The sequence below is a fragment of the Sander vitreus genome, chromosome 10 (assembly GCF_031162955.1).
Source record: "Sander vitreus isolate 19-12246 chromosome 10, sanVit1, whole genome shotgun sequence".
Taxonomy (NCBI): Eukaryota; Metazoa; Chordata; class Actinopteri; order Perciformes; family Percidae; genus Sander; species Sander vitreus.
Window position 1 is genome coordinate 32,600,032 of NC_135864.1, and position 20,400 is coordinate 32,620,431.

At 42.3% G+C, this 20,400-nt stretch overlaps 1 protein-coding gene across 3 annotated transcripts; it reads left to right on the forward strand.

Annotated features, from left to right (window-relative positions):
* Nucleotides 1-609: 609 nt before the first annotated feature.
* ints6l (integrator complex subunit 6 like) lies at nucleotides 610-20,069 on the forward strand. Of its 3 annotated transcripts, XM_078261189.1 has the most exons (19): nucleotides 610-904; nucleotides 1,021-1,098; nucleotides 4,309-4,458; nucleotides 6,246-6,335; nucleotides 6,493-6,676; nucleotides 6,824-6,952; nucleotides 9,292-9,455; nucleotides 10,465-10,617; nucleotides 11,338-11,470; nucleotides 11,880-11,974; nucleotides 12,074-12,184; nucleotides 12,917-13,132; nucleotides 13,249-13,375; nucleotides 13,806-13,948; nucleotides 14,075-14,306; nucleotides 14,403-14,783; nucleotides 15,494-15,587; nucleotides 15,676-15,766; nucleotides 18,693-18,781. In XM_078261189.1, the coding sequence occupies exons 1-18, from the start codon at nucleotides 794-796 to the stop codon at nucleotides 15,755-15,757; spliced, it is 2,673 nt and encodes an 890-aa protein (XP_078117315.1). In that variant the 5' UTR covers nucleotides 610-793; the 3' UTR covers nucleotides 15,758-15,766; nucleotides 18,693-18,781. The 3 variants fall into 3 exon arrangements, with proteins under 3 accessions (XP_078117315.1, XP_078117314.1, XP_078117316.1); XM_078261188.1 differs by lacking the exon at nucleotides 15,676-15,766 and having other exon boundaries at nucleotides 18,693-20,069; XM_078261190.1 differs by lacking the exons at nucleotides 10,465-10,617; nucleotides 15,676-15,766 and having other exon boundaries at nucleotides 18,693-20,069.
* Nucleotides 20,070-20,400: the final 331 nt, after the last annotated feature.

Consider the following 20,400-nt stretch of genomic DNA (forward strand, 5'->3'; position numbering starts at 1 on the left):
ATATTGTGTTGACTTGGTTGGGCCATGTAACTGAACTGCACGTGTTCTTGTTTTGTTCTGTTTAAGAGGTGGAAGGCTGCTTTTTGAGGCGCCTTGAACGCAGCAAGAGAGTGACAGCAGAGAGCATCAGAGAAAGAGAGGTTTGTGTGTGTGTGTGTGTGTGTGTGTGTGTGTGTGTGTGTGTTCGTGAGAGAGAGAGAGAGAGAGAGAGAGAGAGGGGGGGGGGGGGGGGGGTGTGGGGGGCGGGATGCGAGGGAATTGGCAAGACATTTCAAGAAATTTCAAGTCTATAAATATGATCTATGATCTATTACAGCTACAACGTGATCAGTTGTCCTGTTTCAAGCCAGACAGATAGGCTACTTTATGGTAAGGATTACATATACACACCAGAGCCAAAGATAATACTTTTGAATACCCACTCGTTTAGCATATATATATACAATTAAAACGGTAGGCGGATGTAGTGTATGCAGACACGCCATCTCGACCTCGTTAAATATTTATATATCATAGGGGGCGTGGTCAATGGAATGGGGCTCAGCCAATGGCGCCGCAGTGGAGGGAGCGGGGCGTTCCATTCGGTTAGGAGCAGAAGTTGAACAGCGCTAGCCGAGACAGAGCTCTAGAAAGGCAGATAGGGAGAGAGCAGAGGCAACGGCCCTCTTCTGGAGGGGGGGCTTATTATAACAAATATATACACACACATGTGTGAACTGTATGGCCGCACGATAGGTCACATGTGGATAACAGTAATTTTAGAAAAGCATACAACCGCGGCTTTACATTTAAAATGCCTATTTTACTTTTCCTGTTAGACACGTCCGCCTCTATGAATCAGCGCACTTATTTGGGTACGACGTATCTGGACGTTGCTAAAGGCGCGGTTGAGGTCTTTATGAAGGTAAAGAATGATTTTACCCCGACTTTTTCAGCAAGTGTGCACCTTTGGTGTGCTTAGGGTTCCTTGGACAAGATCGGTCGAAATTAATTGTTGTTTTGGTTTTCTTTTTTTGACAGCTGCGTGCCCGAGACCCGGCTAGTAGAGGCGACAGGTACATGCTAGTTACATTCGATGATCCACCATACGGAGTGAAGGTAATTAGCAACTGATACAATTTTTATATTTGACCAGTCGAACGTATTTTTCTTTCAGTGAGACTTTATTGTCCTTCTGGTTTGTAGTCAGTGTTGGGCGGCTTCCCGGTGGCGAAAAACGGCCCTTTTTTTTGCTCCAAATAACCGCAGACCCGGAGCTGCACTGCCTCCGACCATCCAGCGGACATTTTGCTTTTGTGTTGAGAAAAGTCTCGGTCGTTGAGATGGAGGCGGAGAGATTTATTATCGCCCGTGACGTCGCTCTTTTTTTGAAAGTACAATGTATAGATTGGCCAAAGAGCCCGCCAATCATCCTCTGCTCCTCCCTTTGCATCATCCACGCATTACCATTGGCCAGTCTGGTCTGAAAGTTGATAAGCCCTCTTCATCATTAGTTTTTTTTAATGTGAGTTCGCTAGAAAAAAGAAAAAAAAGATAATTATTCATATGATAATTATTGTGTCATACCGATACTATATGAGCGTAATGGCTAAGCATACAAACACTCTCTAGTTTTCATACGCACACACACATAGGACAAAAACAACCCAAACACACAACATGTGAATCACAATCATTTCAGGGGTTTCATGTCAGCAAAGCTATCCTCACCAGTAACCAATTAAATTGTTATGACCTGGCACATATCACTTTCTGAGCTTTTCATGCCCAATAAAGTACAATTCTTAGTACCCACATAAACCCCTGAAGTCCATGATCTGCTTTAGTGGCTTGTCTGTATTAGGAATCTCAGGTTTTCTAACTCTGTCCATAAACACCAGTCTATTACTCTCAACACATTATGCATTGCAGTCTTTACTCTATCCCATATCATTCATACCTGAAGACATGGGATAGAGAAAAGTTTGCTTTCCTTGTAAAGTTGTTTTTTTGTTTTGTTTGCATGCCTCATGACTAAAATTACAAAATGCCAGAGCCGGAAAGTAATTTATTAATTCCTCTTTAATTGCAGTAGCTGGTTTGAGGTTTAGAAGTGGATACAGAGGCATGTTATTGAGTACCATGAAAGTTAAAAGCTACTTATAATGGCTGGTTCATTCCATAGCTCTTGTTTTTATAATACTCTTGAAAACGTCGGTGTACTTTGTTGCACCATTAACAACAGCTGCAGCTCTTTTTTTTAAAAGAGCACCAGACCAGAAGCCACAACATAAGTCTATCTTATGGTAACTAAATAAAATAATATAGTATAATATTTTACACTCATCATGTATTTGCCAAGGCAGTAGGGATGCACTTCTAATTATCATACAAGCAAGAAAGTAAAAAAATGGGAAATGAATAATTAAACGTGTGCTAGGGGTGAGAATATCGAAGTGAGTTGAAAAATCGAGCTTCAGGGTGTAAAATCAGTTCTTTTTATTTTATCATCAGATTAATAGAGGTATAAAGAACTTTTGTATAAAGAACTTTTGTCTTGTACAATCAGTTCAATATTTAGCTCACTATAATTTATGTATTCAATTATACATTTGACTAGTCTGTTATTAACATTCTAGGGCTTCTTGCATTTTTACTAAATTTTGTATTAACTCATATTAGGTAAAATATCAAATTAAATGCTTTTTTTCACATAAAGATATTAATATAACCCTAGCTTTTGATAGATAAGAAAAGCTATTTTTAAGACTAGCTACTTCCTTTTGTTTCAAATTGAATTTTATATGAATGACATTCGTCATAGTACTCTTATTGCAATATATATTTAGTGTACTTTCAACTCAGGCAGAGTTTGTTTTTCAATTAACTAATGCACTTAAATTAAATGCAATTAAAAATGTCTTGCTTTTATGATTATTTATTTAAAGCGGTGCAAGATGCAAAATGACTGTCAGGCTATATGTGGCTCATTGATCTCCAAGAGGACCATTTTGAGCTCAGTGCCCTTAACACTTAATGCATACTTTTTATTCTTCTACTGAAGGCCTTTGCTATGTGTAGCACTGGGGTCATGACAAAACGTTATGAGTGGATGCTGTCATTCATGTGATGTATCCCTACTTCACTCAGTCATTGACCTTGCAGTATTGGCCAAGTCCAGATCATTGCTTCATGCATCCCACTGAATTAGTCTTGCGTATAACATTTAAGCCAAATTATCCAAGAAAGTGCTATTCCCTCGCTGTGAAGTCTGTCTTCAACTCCTTTTCCATCTGCTCTTCCTCTTTTTGTCTTCATTGCCTTCTCCTTTGTTGGTTCTGTCAGCTTTGTGCACCAAGGATTATGATGAAAGGACAAGGTTATACTGAATGGGGCTGCTCTTGATTGCACTGTCACAGAGGCAATACATTGTTGAGGTAGAGTGAGCGAGAGGAGGTTAGGTGAGAGGAAAATAGAAATATTCTGTAGTCTGAATTATTGAGTGCAAGCTAAACCTTACTATGTCTGGATTAATACTTTTTTTATTTTTATTTTTTAAATACTACCCATGTGAATGTGTTTCCACCTTGGAGATTTCCTCAGTTGCTCAGTGATGTTGCTTTTGTATCATATTTATCTTACGTCATGTAACTCTGAGCTTTTCTACGAATTCCACCCGAATCATGGCTTTGGAATGATATCCCTTGATAATCCAGATTAAGAGCATATGTAGACACAGTGCAATTTTTTTTACTTCTTACTCTTCATCATTTCTTTCCTCTACTAATAAAGGAAGTGATAAGCTTGCAGGTTGTTGCAGTAGTAAAGGCTTGACCCCGCTGGAGAGCAGTTACACACTCACATCCTCTCCTGTGGGAGTATATCTCCGTCACAGAGGACCGGCAGCATTGGGAAGAGTATTTTTGGATGCTTGCCATGTATGAAATTAGACTTCTTTCTTAAACAGCACCATCCAGCTCAAATGTGGGCCTGATTTTCAACAATCTTCTCTTCCATTCCCGGAGCTTGACACAAGCTGATCTCATTTTATGGGTACTGTTATGTCATGTTGCACATAATCAACGGGTTGCTAAGAACTCCTTTTACCAAAGGTGGCAGTCACATCCTTGAGATCAGTTTGTGGTTGTCAGTGAACAAAACGCATTCAGTTTTTCTTTGTAATTACACAGTATGGGTATCTGTGGGTGTGGATCTATTTTGGTTTGTGGCTGTTCACTATGCACTGTAACCTCAGGCCTCCTCTGCCACTCAGTGGTATAGCTGTTTGCTGGGCCGTTCCATTCAGCACTGTCCATGTTTGTATTTCAGGCAGGCTGGAAGGAGAACCATGCCACCTTCATGTGCGAGCTGAAGAACCTGCAGGCGTCTGGGCTGACTACGTTAGGTCACGCTCTCCGCACAGCCTTCGACCTGCTTAACCTCAACCGCCTGGTCTCAGGCATCGACAACTACGGACAGGTATTCGGACGCCAATATCTTATTATGTATTTCTTTGGCAGCAGTCTCATCTGTTGCTATAAGAGAAAAGTAGAATTACTCTGCATAATATCCACAGTAGTAAACAAAAGGCTTAACAGTCATTTTAAATAGAGCTGAAATCTATTAATTGATCAGGTGATCATCAAAAATAGTTTTTTTTTCTTCACATTTGTCATTATTTCCTGACATTTTGTGGACCAAGCATTTATTAGACTACTTGTGAAAATAGTCTGCAGATTCATCAATAATGAAATTTTTTGTTGTTGCTGCCCAACACATTTAACACCTTATACACACAGATTGACAAGACAGTGATGTGCCATATTTAGTGGTGGATTGGTTGTGTTAGTAAAAACTGTTAATAATTAGGTTACAGCGATGTGAAAAATATGTATGTGGCTTTTTTGGGTTTTTGCCTTTTTCAAACTGGGGATTGAAGATGAAATAGATTCCACAAAACAAAACTAGTTCTGACATAGCAGCTGGTAATGGAGTGTAAAACCAGGCGTTTCTGATACAGCCAACACATACAGAATATGTGGACTTTCCCTGGACAACTGCCAGGTTTGATGATGATTGTAGCAAAGCTTTCAGCTGCCATTTCTTTATTCGTTTACCATGAGACAAAGAGAAGAATATTGACTTTTGATTGCAGCATAATCCACTGTCTTCCTCAGTTAGCACTGTCGTCAGCTCTGCACACACATCGTTTCTGCAAACCCCCGCTTGAATTACTACGCTCAAGTAGTGACACGAGTTCTGTGCATCGGGTGTGTGTGTGTGTGTGTGTGTGTGTGTGTGTGTGTGTGTGTGTGTGTGTGTGTAAATTTACTTAAGCATTCTGTGTGTGTGTTTGAGTTAGACAAGACTGACCCCTACAGCACAGTGGTGGAGGCCTCTGTCCTTAATGTGTAACACAAGGACACTCTGCAGCTTACAGATGCATTCTGACACAAGGCAAAGATTACAAACTGCAACACACAGTTATATTAGTATTCAGGAAGTTATCAGAGGTGTGAAGCTAATGCCATACTGAATACTGTGTTTAAGTGGACCTCTGTTTAAATAGTAGACCGGTATTTTGCCATTACTGTAAGGTTGCGTGTTCACATAGCCAAAAGGGGATCCGGCGATTTTCCACAGGGTTGTGCGACGGTGTGTGAATGTCACTGAAATGGCCCATTTGTGTGACGTCCGGTTGTGTTCTTTAGCCCCCCCCCCCCCCAATGTAGCACAAGTAGACTTTAAATTTCACAATGACTGTTTCTGTCAGATCGTAGTTCCCGACTGCACTTGAATGCAGCTTTATTTCAGAGAATAAGAGAAAGAAAAGAGAGGGAGGGACTGTGCTTTGTTGTTTGGCAAACATTCAGCTGTTACACAAACTCCTGGGCAGTTCAGTGCTTGTGTTTTGTTTTTTCTTTTACCCTCATAGTGTTTTAAAACTTTCCTGTGGCAGCGATAGAGGCAGTGATGTTTCCTGTTTACTGTACGGGATTCTCACACCGCCTCAAAACCGTCTTAACAAGTGTGTTCGCAGGTTACACAATTGGCCCCGGCAGCGTGACGTGGTGTTGCGTTTCTCAAAAAGTTGACCGTCTCAACTTTTCGCTGCAGCAGCCTGAACGACCAGTTTCACTTTCATTTTTAGGAGATGGGACACAGAGCACAGAACAGTGTAAAGAAAGCAGACTGGTGAGAATAAATGGGGTCACCGTTTGCTTGAACTTGGATTTAATTGCTGAATGTTACTGTTTCCGTCTCAGGGCCGTAACCCCTTCTTCCTCGAGCCATCTGTGATCATCACTATCACTGACGGGAACAAACTTACACACAGCTCTGGGGTGCCAGATGAGGTGAGAGCACAAGCACATGCAGTAGTGCTACTATGTACTGTTTGTAGCAATGTGATCTGTTTAGACTGTGTAATGACATCAATGGTAAGTTCAGTTTTTACATATAAGCTCCTCTCCCATCGTCCTTTTTTCTTTCTTTACCCGGTCTGTTGTGTAGCTGCACCTGCCTCTGAACTCTCCACTGGCGGGCAGTGAGCTGACCAAGGAGCCCTTTCGCTGGGACCAGCGCCTGTTCGCGTTGGTGCTGAGGCTGCCGGGAGCTGCCACACCAGACACCGAGCAGCTTGGTAGCGTCCCCACAGATGAGTCTGCCATCACCCAGATGTGTGAAGTCACTGGAGGTTCGGCATTTCCTTACTTTTGCAACCCAAACGTTTGTCCTGTATTCACACCACCATTTATTTTCAGAATCATTGCGTGTCCGTCTGTACGCATAATTCATTCTATTACATATAAAGATAATTGCGCCTCCTGTTTTTCTCTCTCAGGGCGATCGTACTGTGTGCGGACACAGAGGATGTTGAACCAGTGTCTAGAGTCTCTGGTCCAAAAGGTTCAAAGTGGTGTTGTCATTAATTTTGAGAAGACCGGGTTAGATCCGCCTCTCGTTGGGGAAGGTGAGTGGCACACTGCATAGACACAAGGCAACAACTTTACCTTTGTGCAAATCATTGTGCAATTTGTTGTTCTGGACAAACTTACAAAGCTTTAAGAACAGACGTTTGTGTGCGTGTGTGTGTGTGTGTGTGTGTGTGTGTGTGTGTGTGTGTGTGTGTGTGTGTGGGTGTGTGGGTGTGTGGGTGTGTGGGTGTGGTTGGTTGGGTTTGTGCAGGGGCGGATCTAGAAAAATATTTATGGGGTGGCGAGAGGGGGGCAGGAATTTTTGAGGGGTGGCAACATATGGCAGACGTATATATACTGAATTTGATCACAGTTTGATGAGAACAAAACTACAAACGGGCACAGGCTGCCATTTACAAACTCATACAGACAAACGTAATCTCATGCAATCAATGTCTTGCATTTGAGGTTTCATTTGAAACAGTTCATATTAGGAATAAGTGACCATACGATGTGATCTCACTTAATAGGAGATAGAAGTATGATAGAAGCATCATCACAGGAAAGGCATTAAGGTAAGACACAGGTGATGAGTGGCAGATGTGTGAGAGGGGACGCAAACAGTTTTGGACTGTGTGAGAGAGGCAGCGTTGCAGGCAGCATTTGTACAAGATTAGGAACTGTCATTGATTAGTTATAACCATCAGACTGTGTTAACCAACATTTTAGCCTGGGAGAGTATTTTTAGGTTCATTTGTTTCATTTTTTTATTGAATCTGAGCAATAGATCTAAAATACATTCTACACAAAATATAAAAACTCATCTCCCCATCTCATCACACTTTCACACTGACAACTTTCCCTAATTATTCATATTTAAGCAAACATGAATTTTTATATTTATTTGATGTCTAAGCAATGTCTCTTAAATTGTATAAAAATGTCCGTCTTTGTCATTTGTTGTTCTTATTCATATGTAACTTAGTATATATGCAGCAACAATTTCCATACCATGTGGAGCAGCTCGAAAGGAGCTCGTTGGTGATGGCCCAGCCCAGGCACTCTCTTTTCCCTTTCACTGTCTGAGCCCTGCACGTTATCTTGTCTCTCGCTTTCTCCCTCCTCATCTTGGTGATGCTCTCCCTCCATATCTTCACCGCTGTGGTGTTCTCCCATTTCCTCCTGTCCCTGGTCGCCTTGGCCTTGTATTTTATCTCTGTCACGTTTCTGTTGCCCTTTTCTCTCCACCTCGTCTTCTCTCTCTCCTTCCACCTCATCTTCTCCGTCTACCTTACTCAGTTGTTCATTTTCTATTTCTCTCGCCCTTCTCTTTGGTGAGAAAAAACTACATATGCTACCTTTCCTCTTCATTTCTGTAAGATTAAAAGTAATTTTACAATGTTCTTCAAAATCAGCATCGCAACTATGCTTTCATTATAATTTCATTTCTTGATAGATAGTTAATCCGTTTTGACCTCTTTCCTCCTGTGTCTCCTTTCCTCACGACTCCTGGCTCCCTCGCTTTGCGCCACTTTGTTTTCCAAACAAATCAGGCTCTTGCCGCTCTGGCATCATCTCATGCTGCATTCACTGCAGTCGGACATTGGAGATTCGCGCTCATAAATTGTCAAATTGGCCATAACTTTTAATTCCTTGCTGCCAACTGGGGTGGCAGCAGGGGTGGCAAGGCTTTCTTTTAGGGTGGCATTTGCCACCCTATGCCACCCCGGTAGATCTGCCCCTGGGTTTGTGTGTCAAACTGTGTGTTTGGGTTTGTGTGTCAAAAATGTGAAAAATATATGTGGATGAATGGGAATGAATGGTACATGTGGATGAGTGGAAGCATGGAGAGTGTATGGTCGGGGAGGTGTGTATGTAAAAGTATGAGTATGAGTATTCATGAGTGTGGTTTAAGATCATGTGGAGTAGAAGAATACTGTTACTAGTAGGAGTTGTACTCTGATTGGAGTATGAAATTACACAGTATGCTGGTATTACGTCTTCAGAAGTTTTTAAAAAACAGCAGTCATTACATATTGATATACACAAAATGTTTCACTACTCACAAGCCCAATCGGGTGCATAAAACAGTATCGGAGCACATGATCTCATTCCATTTCATAAAGTTAGTTAGAGCAAAGATACTGTGGGCAGTAAACCGGATGAAAGCAGAAGAGAATCTTCTTATCTCGGATCAACACAGTGCAGTTTTACACTAAAAGGAGAACTGATTCAGCCAAGAAAATGATGAAAGCTTATTTATATCCCCGACTCAGGGCTCGTTTGACAGTTGTTGCTCCCAAATTGATTGTTACATTTAAATTGAATTAATATGAATTGTTCATTTGGTTGAGAAATGTGTTCTCTTATATCATATCTTTTTTTTGTTTGACAGACAACTCGGTGGAGTCGAGTCGTCCTGTGTCATCCTTCAGCCCTCAGCCGTGGCACAGTTGCCACAAACTCATCTACGTGCGACCGAACCCAAAGACAGGGGTTCCAGTTGGGCATTGGCCCATACCAGAGTCCTTCTGGCCGGACCAGAATTCTCCTTCCCTGGTGAGCAGAGAGAGGCAAAAAAATATCTCAGCAGCACCTTTAGGGCCTTATTTTAACTATCTAAGCGCACGGCGTGACGCGCCTGGCACAGGTGTGTTTAGGGCGTGTCCAAATCCACTTTTGCTAGTTTGACGGCGGAAAAAAGGGTCCGTGCGCCGGGCGCATGGTTCAAAAGTGTTGTACTTAGTGTCTTCATTAATCAGAGGTGTGTTTTGGGCGTAACATGAAATAAACCAATCAGAGATCATCTCCCATTCCCTTTAAAAGCCAGGCACGTTTGGACCTTGGAGCATTGCTGTTATGATGGAGGATTTGCACCGTAATATTTTTTATTTGTAATCAGTAGTTTGTGTGCTGCTGTGCGTCCCTGTGTGTGTAACAAGCATAGTGTGCGCGCTGTGCATGAGCCTAGGAGCATTTTACTAATGCTCTGTTAAAATAACAATGAAATGCTGCGTTATAGACCAGGTTTTTGTTGGTCAATGGCACGATCACTTCCTGCTGCCTCAAGATAGCAATACGCCCAGAATGCACCTGAACACACCTCCCTGTAAGACCAGCAAGCCCATGGGCCACAGATGGGCGCAGGTGTATTTGCTATTTAAACGATGCGGGCGCTGGACGGGAAACTGACAACTGGGTCGGTCTTAAACTAGCAAAGACACTGGTGTTGGGCTTTACGCTGCACTGAGCTGCGCTGCACTGCGCCGGGTGCAAGATAGGAGTCTTAGTGTTATTCTGAACTATGAATAAGTTTTACACAAACTTTCTCTTTTACTTTCCTTGTCTCTCATATGTTCCGTCTTTCTCTTTTTCATCGGCAGTCCTCCTTTTCTCTAATATTAGTCATTAACTTTGACTCACAGCCAATATAACGAAGTGTCCAACTCTGCAAACTCATCGTGTGATCTCCATTATTTGTTGCGTTCGCAAAAACACCACATAGATCCATACCACAGATACATATGTCCAAACAACTTCTTCAATTATCTCCGTCTCTTGCTCTCAGCCACCTCGCACTGCACATCCCGTAGTGCGTTTCTCTTGTGTGGACTGTGAGCCCATGGTGATCGACAAGCTTCCCTTTGACAAGTATGAACTGGAGCCGTCTCCACTCACCCAGTTCATTTTGGAAAGAAAGTCTCCACACATGTGCTGGCAGGTATAGTAGATCTTTTCACACACCCATTAGCTCTGTTGGCTTGTTTCCACTGTCTGTGGTGTTGCCCCCGGGACTTTTCTGAAAAAGCTGAAATAATGAGGTTGCTAGCTTTATTCAAAATATCATTTCACATTTTGCTTTTCAGTAAAAATTTTAAACTCAATAACCAAAATGATGCATGGTACAAGACAATAGAACCAACACTAGAAATGGAAAAACTCACTCTAACAGTCAGAAACCAAATAGAAAAATGGAATAAATTGTATCCAGAGCATGTAGTTGGAGGAATAATTAAACATTCTAATAAGTGCATACTGTAGATGGATACACACACACACACACACACACACACACACACACACACACACACACACACACACACACACACACACACACACACACACACACACACACACACACACACACAGTGGAGCTACCCACTCTTTTTTTGTGTGTGTCTTGTTGCTGTCTTATTTTCTGTCTTTCTGTGTTTTTTATTATTTCTATTTTTTTATTATTATTATTATTATTTTTTTCTTCCCTGTTGTTCCCCCTTGGTGTTTCTATTGAATGTTAATATGGGGGGGAAAAAAAGTGTAGTACGATAAAGAATGCAATGCTTTTTGCACACTAAGAAAAGTATTATAATAAAGTAATAAAAAAAAAGAAAAATAACCAAAATGAGATTTGACTTCATAGTATTCCTTGTTTTGTCCTCAGGTGTTTGTTAACAGCAGCGGAAAACAAATTGACCTGGGCCAGCCCTTTGGTTATCTTAAAGCCAGCACCACTCTCACCTGTGTCAACCTGTTTGTCATGCCTTACAACTACCCAGTGCTTCTCCCTCTCCTCGGTAAGACACGTGGCAGTAAACAGTTCCTTTAAAGTGGCCTCGAAACTTCTGGGTCAGTGGGTCTGAGCTGATATTAACTTTAATAAGCTTTCCTTTTCTGGGTCACTTCATCTCCTGCAATCTTCCCCAAATCATCTTTAGCTATAAACATAATGAAAGTAACAGGCTCATCACGGAGCAACTTTATAAACAGTACGTCTTTAACAATGCTATTCAACAAAAGAGATATTTTGAAATAATGAGCTATTTAGAGGGGTAAATAGTAGTGCCTGTTTTGATGCTCGTTTTAGACTCACCCCCTGAATATTAATGTGTGTACGGCCCTGCAGCAGCAGGAGGAAGTGCAGCTGGATGTCACTGCTCCAGAATGCTAAAACTTTATTCTCCGCCTATCTTTGTCTCCTTCCAGATGATCTGTTTAAAGTGCACAAACTCAAACCAAACCTCAAGTGGCGACAGGCTTTTGAGATGTACCTGAAGACAATGCCTCCATACTTCCTTTTGGTAAACTAATGCTGCCTTTAGTAAACATTCAGCACATGGATTTATATTGTTTCTGCATGTAAGTAACATTCACAACTTCCTCTTGCTATCTTCTGACAGCCCTTAAAGAAGGCGTTGAGGATGATGGGTGCACCGAATCTTATTGCAGACACCATCGACTGTGGCCTGAGTTACAGTGTTATCTCTTACCTGAAGAAGCTCAGCCAGCAGGTAAAGACTTTGACAATTTGTCACCCAAACACGAGGACATTTCACTCTTCTTTGTTCTAGTATGTGGTAGAGGAGTTGTAAAATGTTTATACTATTAGCAGCATTGTTAAAGAGTGACTAGCCTCGCTTTAGCGCTGCGGAGGAGGGTCTGGCTAGTCCACACAGCATTCCGGGATGGGAGAAAAACATGCTCAGGTTTATTGCCATTTCTTTAAACCAATTACCATCGTCTTGGGCGGCGCTAAGCCCCGGACTAAATGACAGTGCCTCTGCAAAATCGCCTCGGCAAGGAACTTTTTTTGGTGGAACGTGGACGTTCAAAAGTAGTTTTAGTCGTGCAACAGAAAACTCAGATTGGACAGATAGTCTAGCTAGCTGTCTGGATTTACCCTGCAGAGATCTGAGGAGCAGTTAACCATAGTCCTCACAAATCCACCAGAGGTTAGAACACCAACACTAAGAAAGAGGAAGGGGACGGACATACGGCCAACAATTAGGGACATCCGGCGGAATTTCCGGTGGCAACGGACCAATCCCAGAAATGAAACGTCGTGGATATAGACTAAAGAAAGAAAGCGTCACTCTTATATATATATATATTTTTTGCATGACTGTTTCAGCATGAAATTATTCACGTATAGGACTACAAAAGAATCAACATATAAACATGTACCCCAAAATGCTTTGATGTGTCTGTGCTCTAAACAGTATTCCTGTTTTGTTGGTATAAAGGCAAAGATGGAATCCGAACGTCTCATTGTGTCTGTTGGGAAGAGGGCTCCTCAAGAAACTGGCATAAAGGTGAAGAACCACTCCAACACGCTCTCTCTGGCCCACCGGCGGGACTTTAAGCAGTTGCTGCAGGGGATCACCGGGGAGGGGCCCCTTCGCCTGGGGGACATCAACTTCAAAGAGTTCGCTGGCTTCCAGATCGCCCTGCTCAATAAGGTAGATTCCTGAAAAGGCATGACATACTTTGTGTGGGTGGGAAAGTTCCAGGGGAAAAAAAAAAAATGCAATGTTTGGTTGGTTTTCTGTGACTGGATATGCTGATGTGTTCACAGGATCTAAAACCTCAAGCTTATCGAAATGCCTACGACATCCCACGACGGAACCTTCTGGATCAACTCACCCGGATGCGCTCCAATTTGCTGCGGACGTCACAAAAACTGATCCGAGGGCAAGATGAAGGTATAAAATCCCACTGTTGAGGGAAATCTCTAAAGAAAATGCACTGTTGTATTATATAAATATATACATGTATATAATGTATTACCCGGCCCCGGGTTCGACTCCGACCTGCGGCCCTTCGCTGCACGTCGTCCCTTTTTTGTTGTCAATCTTCAGCTTTGCTACCACATAAAGGCAAACAAACCCAAAAAATATTTGTAAAACATACAAAAAAAATCTTTTTCAATGATTTGTCCAAAGGCTGCATTGAGATGTGCACAGTTGGCGGGAGCCATTTAATGAACATGAACGATACAATAACCCAAATCGCCCCCCCCCCCCCCAAAATACCAATATGAAAAAGCTATAGGAATTGATAGGAATCTATAGGAAATCCTGTGTAATTATTGCAGTACTTTGTTAAACTAATAATATTTCCTATGGTTGTCAGACTATCTGCACAGTATCCCAGTGGCTCAGATGGGAAACTATCAGGAGTACCTGAAAATGATGCCGTCTCCTTTGAGAGAGATTGACCCCGACCAACCTAAACGCCTGCACACATTTGGGAATCCTTTCAAGCAGGATAAGAAGGTAAAAATAAACACAAAACACTACACTTTACCTACTATGCACAATGTGGCTTTTAAGAGATATCTTCATTTCATATTTAGTCCCTTTATTCTTTAATGTTGTGTTTTGCCTGTATTTGTATCTCAGGGGATGATGATCGATGAGGCAGATGAGTTTGTTGCGGGCCCTCAAAGTAAGAAACGAGGAAATTCCAGCGATTCCAACTCGAGTACTACTATGAAGAGAAGGCGGAGCATGTCCCCGTTACTGCGGCGGCCACAGACTCCACCAGCGAGCACCAACCACGTGGTGGCGGGAAAAAGTCCGGTTGCAGTTCAAGGCCAGCAGAATCTCCTCAAACCCATCCCACAGCACAAAGGTAAGGTTAAGATGTACCTACAACATGAGAGTTATTTTGTATGTGCATCTGTGAGGCACAAATGGCATTAAATGTGTTATTTTGTTGTCCCCACAGGAGTGGACGACAACAACGCGGTGGTCGCTGAGAGTAACGGTGACGGGGTTCTTGAGCCTGAGTCGGGGGAGGTCTGGCCCGCTGAGACGGACCCTGTAGCAGAGAGCCCATCTCCACTGAGCCTGGAGGAGAAGGCCGGGCCGGAAGCAGCAGATCAGGGAGAGGACATGGACATGACGGAGGAGAGACTAGTGGAAGATAGTCTAGATGAGCAGCCGCTGGAGGAGAAACACAACTGTGACCGACTGAGTCCACAGAGCCAGCTAGACGACACGGAGGCTGAGCCGGCCATGTTGGAGACTATAGTCATAGCCCCTCTGGATGGCAGCCAGGCAGAGCTGAAGAGTCAGGTCATCAAGGAGGTCCGCAAACCTGGGCGAAGTGAGTATGAGCCAGTGCAGCATATCACATTACATTCATTGCTATTCTAAGGTGATAAAGTAGGTGTCATATTGGGTCTCTTCATTACGCTTGATGGTGTTTTAAGCTCCCAACGTGTCCTTCCAGGCAGTGCTGCGACCGTTGACTTCAAGGCACCTAACCTTAACGCTAACCATAACCATAACCATAACAGATGCCTAATCCTAGTGGCTTCCAGGCAGCGCTGCCTGGAAGGAGACGTTGGGGGCTTAAAACACCGATAAACCTTCATTACTAGTCTCACTTTGCCAGACCTTCCTCCACAACGCTGCGTAGGAGGGTCTGGCTAGTCCACACAGTATTCCAGGATGGGAGAAAAACGTGCTCAAGTTTATTGGCATTTCTTTAAACCAATCACAATTGTCGGACGGAGCCACAGTGCCTCTGCTAAATAGCCTCGGGAAGGAACTTGTTTTGGTGGAACGTGGACGTTCAAAAGTAGTTTCAGTCGTGCAACAGAAAACTGAGATTGGACAGATAGTCTAGCTAGCTGTCTGGATTTACCCTGCAGAGATCTGAGGAGCAGTTAACCACAGTCCTCAGAAATCCACCAGAGGTTAGAACACCAACACAAAGACAGAGGAAGGGGACGGACATCTGGCCGAAAAGAGGGACCGAAAGTGGACCGTCGTGGATATACTTGATTACTGTCTCTGTTTTTTTTTTCTCAGACTATGAGGCAATACTCTGTCTACTGCAGCAGGTGAAAGGACCAGTTGATGTTCAAAGGTACTTCATCCAACATGCTATCAAAGAAGCGATCAGGTAAGAAACAATGACTCATTTTAGACTTGGCAGTAAAGGGTTAAGTGAAGGAGTTAAAACATCACAGTAACCCATGTCTCTGACACAGAACATGCCTGTTCAACAACAAACAGGTCATTTTAACCCCCTGCCGCAACAGCATCAGCACTCGTAAAAATGGCCTTTCTTGAAGCAATGAGGTAAGACTGGATGTGGTAACTATTTAAAAGTCAGTTTATGGGCTTTAGCCACAGATCAAACAAGTCAAATACGTTTTAAAATTCATCAAGAAACTCAAAATACTCTCATTCTCACACACACACACACACACACACACACGAGACTGCGCTCTCCCAGTGCGTGCTCCCGGTTGTAGACCGTTCCATCCTGTAATGGTTGAGCCGACACCAAAGAATAGAAATATTTATAATTAGTTTAGATAGTGAAGTTAGCGTTAGCTAGAAACTGTTAACTTGCATGAGTTAGGTCTAGCTAGAAGGATGTTTATTTATTTGTATTTAATTGTTTATTTAGATAGGGACAGTGCATATTAATGGACATCAGTACAAGTACACATTGTAAATATATATAATATAATCTATTGTCCCTAGGCAGATACATAAAAAGAAAAACATAAAAACAGTAACAAGCAGGCAACACCCTCATAGTTTGAGAGGCAAGACAAACACTAACAACAACAAACAAGACCAAATACAACAGAACATGTGACATGTGTGAGGCAGTTAAAAGTGAGTGCAGCTTTGGTTTTCTAAAAGCCAGAATTTTAAATGAGTTTTAAAATTGATGCATGTGGGACGGGCCCTTATTGTGGGGGGGGGGGGGCAGGCTATTCCAATATTTATTTCCCTTTATTGACAAAACAGTTAGACCAAATGTGGTGCGCCTAAAAAGGTATTACACAGTCCCCTTTGGTGGAGGCCCTTGTACTACCACCACTCTCAATTCTTTGAAAGAAGTCACTCAGTGGGGGAGGGGCACGATGATGTATAGCCTTATATACAAAACAGGCATACTAATTCTTAAAACTAAAAACTTGTGTTTTTCCAGTATGCTACAGTGATGTACACTGAGGGAAAAAGTATTTGATCCCCTGCTGATTTTGTACGTTTGCCCACTGACAAAGAAATGATCAGAATATAATTTTATTGGTAGGTTCATTTGAACAGTGAGAGACAGAATAACAACAAAAAAATCCAGACAAACGCATGTCAAACACGTTATGAATTGATTTGTATTTTAATGAGGGAAATAAGTATTTGACCCCTCTGCAAAACATGACTTAGTACTTGGTGGCAAAACCCTTGTTGGCAATCACAGAGGTCAGACGTTTCTTGTAGTTGGCCACCAGGTTTGCACACATCTCAGGAGGGATTTTGACAACAAAAAAAGCCAGACAAACGCATGTCAAACACGTTATGAATTGATTTGCATTTTAATGAGGGAAATAAGTATTTGACCCCTCTCAATCAGAAAGATTTCTGGCTCCCAGTTGTCTTTTCTACAGGTAACAAACTGAGATTAGCGTAAAGGGAGTGCTCCTAATCTCATCTTGTTACCTGTAGAAAAGACACCTGTCCACAGAAGCAATCAATCAATCAGATTCCAAACTCTCCACCATAGTCAAGACCAAAGAGCTGTCCAAGGATGTCAGGGAAAAGATTGTAGACCTACACAAGGCTGGAATGGGCTACAAGACCATCGCCAAGCAGCTTGGTGAGAAGGTGACAACAGTTGGTGCGATTATTCGCAGATGGAAGAAACACAAAAAAACTGTCAATCTCCCTCGGTCTGGGGCTCCATGCAAGATCTCACCTCGTGGAGTTGCAATGATCATGAGAACGGTGAGGAATCAGCCCAGAACTACACGGGAGGATCTTGTCAAGGATCTCAAGGCAGCTGGGACCATAGTCACCAAGACAATCCTTTCAGAAAAATGCGGAGTTTTTTTTGTGATTGTTGCGGGCAAAAATCCTTGATTATGCGGCACGTTTTCTTAAAAAGTGCGAAGGAATATGCGGGATAGTTTATGCGATGAAATTGCGGGAACTTACAAAACCTGTGGTTTCATCGTGGCTTCATCGCGGGGTTTGCAGCTTTACGATGATGTTCACGTCGCGTAATTACGTCACGTCATAACGTTCCCATGGCAACAGGGGAAAACGGCTGCTCTTGTGTGAAGTAAACGCAACATTTTCAACTTTCTGCTAAGATATACGGGACTTTTTTGCAACGAAAATGCGGGGATTATGAAATCATGCAAGCCCCGCATATTTTGCGCGGAAATCGGCAATTTATGCGGTGAAAGTGCGGCGTATTTGAAAAAATGCGGCCCCCCCGCATAAATATGCGGACACTGGCTGATTATGCTTTGAATTATGCGATCACATAATCGCGTTTTTCTGGAGGGACTGGCAAGAAAACCATTGGTAACACACTATGCCGTGAAGGGCTGAAATCCTGCAGCGCTCCCAAGGTCCCCTGCTCAAGAAAGCACATGTACAAGCCCGTCTGAGGTTTGCCAATGAACATCTGAATGACTCAGGGGAAAACTGGGTGAACGTGTTGTGGTCAGATGAGACCAAAATCAAGCTCTTTGGTATCAACTCAACTCGCTGTGTTTGGAGGAGGAGGAATGCTGCCTATGACCCCAAGAACACCATCCCCATTGTCAAACATGGGAGGTGGAAACATTATTGGCCTAGCGAGTCTCCAGACCTTAATCCCATAGAAAATATGTGGAGGGAGCTGAAGGTTCAAGTTCCCAAACGTCAGACTCGAAACCTTAATGACTTGGAGAACATCTGCAAACAGGAGTGGGACAAAATCCCTCCTGAGATGATCAGAAACATCTGACCTCTGTGATTGCCACCAAGTACTAAGTCATGTTTTGCACCTACGTTTTTTTTTATATAATAACAGAGTTACATGCGTTTAAAAATGACCCCTTGGCGGTTCTAGTGTTAAGACGTGTCACTGTATTCCCATTATATTGCAGATTTAGTGTCCTTAAAGCAGGTTTATGTACATGAATTTTGAACTTTGTTTTTTGGGCACTTGCTCCCTTTATCTCCTGCTTCTTTCTAACTTCCTGCGCCCCTCTGGCAGGTTCAAGAAGCGGGTGCTGATCCAGCAGCTGGTGACGTCCCTGGCTGAGTTGGAGGAGAAGCAAGGAACATCCTCACAGCTTCCCAACGATCATGACAGTTAGTGATGAAGCCAGATTGACTTTGTTATTAGAAAAGGGAATGAAGCTCCTGTTTTGTCGACCGTTGGATTCCCCACCATAAAAGAGACGTCCTTGTTGACTAGCGTCGAAAAGACAAATTGAGGAACTGGAGGGGGGGGGAAAGGACAAATGCACTGATAGCAGATTCTCCCACTGTCCCTGTGCTGATACATCACATCCTGTTAGAGGCGGAGACTAAGGGGTTAAACTGGAGGACGGATCTACTGAGGATGAGCAAAGAGACTTTAAGTATAATCCTCTTTATATTGACAGATGCCTTAAACGTCCATACGGCTTTTGTCTGTATCAAGACACACACACACACACACACACACACACACACACACACACACACACACACACACACTCCGTTAGAGAGATACACGGTAAGCTGTCAAATCCTCAGAGCAAGGAATGGACAGCTACATTCCTGTTATTGTTATTCTTTTAAAAGCGACCTTTCTTCAGCTGGTCTGAAAAGTGTTTTTAAGACTGCAACCATTTTTTTTTCTATGAGTAAAATATTGTGCATTCATGTAAATGTATGGCTAACAGGAGAAATCTGTTCCACCCAGGTCCACCTCATATTCTAAGTGTTATATCTGCCGAAAGGATGCACTGATGTTTTTTTACCAAACGGATACTGTTATCTAATATTTGTCTCGCCATATCAGCTGATACAGATTTGCATTAGGGATGGGCGATATGGATAACATCTTGGAGCGTCTATGTACTTTTATGCGGCAGTAGCAATATATATTGTGATATATTGTCAATTTTCTGAAAACTCGATTGACAAAGTAAACAGATGGACATTTTTGATAAAACACCTGATTTATGGTATATTTTGTCATATCGCCCAACCCTGATAAGCATTTCTCATTCTGCAAATCCTTCCTCCACAAACACTCCATTGATTCCCAGAATTACAACTTTATTCAGAGGAACTGAAATGCATCTGTCGACAGTCAGATTTTAACAGCTGGTAATCTGCCCTCTGCTGCTTTTTACATAAACCCAAGTCAGCGCTCCTCCTTTGTTTTCCTTGTTTTTATGACAGATGTACACTACTTTTTAATGTTCATAAGGAATATAGATTATTTTTGTGAATTTGTTTATTTCAGAGTATAAGAAATATTTTGAATAAAATGTTTAAAGCCAATTTTGTAAACTGTCAAATACATATATAAAATGGAAAGTTTTTATGAAACAAATTTTTTTTTACAAAACAAAAAATAAACCAGTTAGAAAGGTTATCTCCTGTTGTGTGTCAGTGTGTGCATTTTCTTTTTAACCTAGAAGATACGTCTAAGTGCCAAAATAATTGCATTTTGCATTATGACAAAGTGTCTGATTCAGAAGTGGAATGAAGTTGCTCTCTGGTACAGCTCAGTATTAACTGCAGTAGCCTCCCTCCAACCTTTTGGGCTTGTCACTCCTTTCAACTTGTCCAACTGTCCTCACTGGTTGTGACCAGTCCAACCAAAGGGGGGCTTTTGTCCCCATTTTATCTGAATCAATTGAGAGGAAGAATCAAATTATTCTGTCATTTCTTATTAATAATAAATGACAAAGAAATAGCAAAAC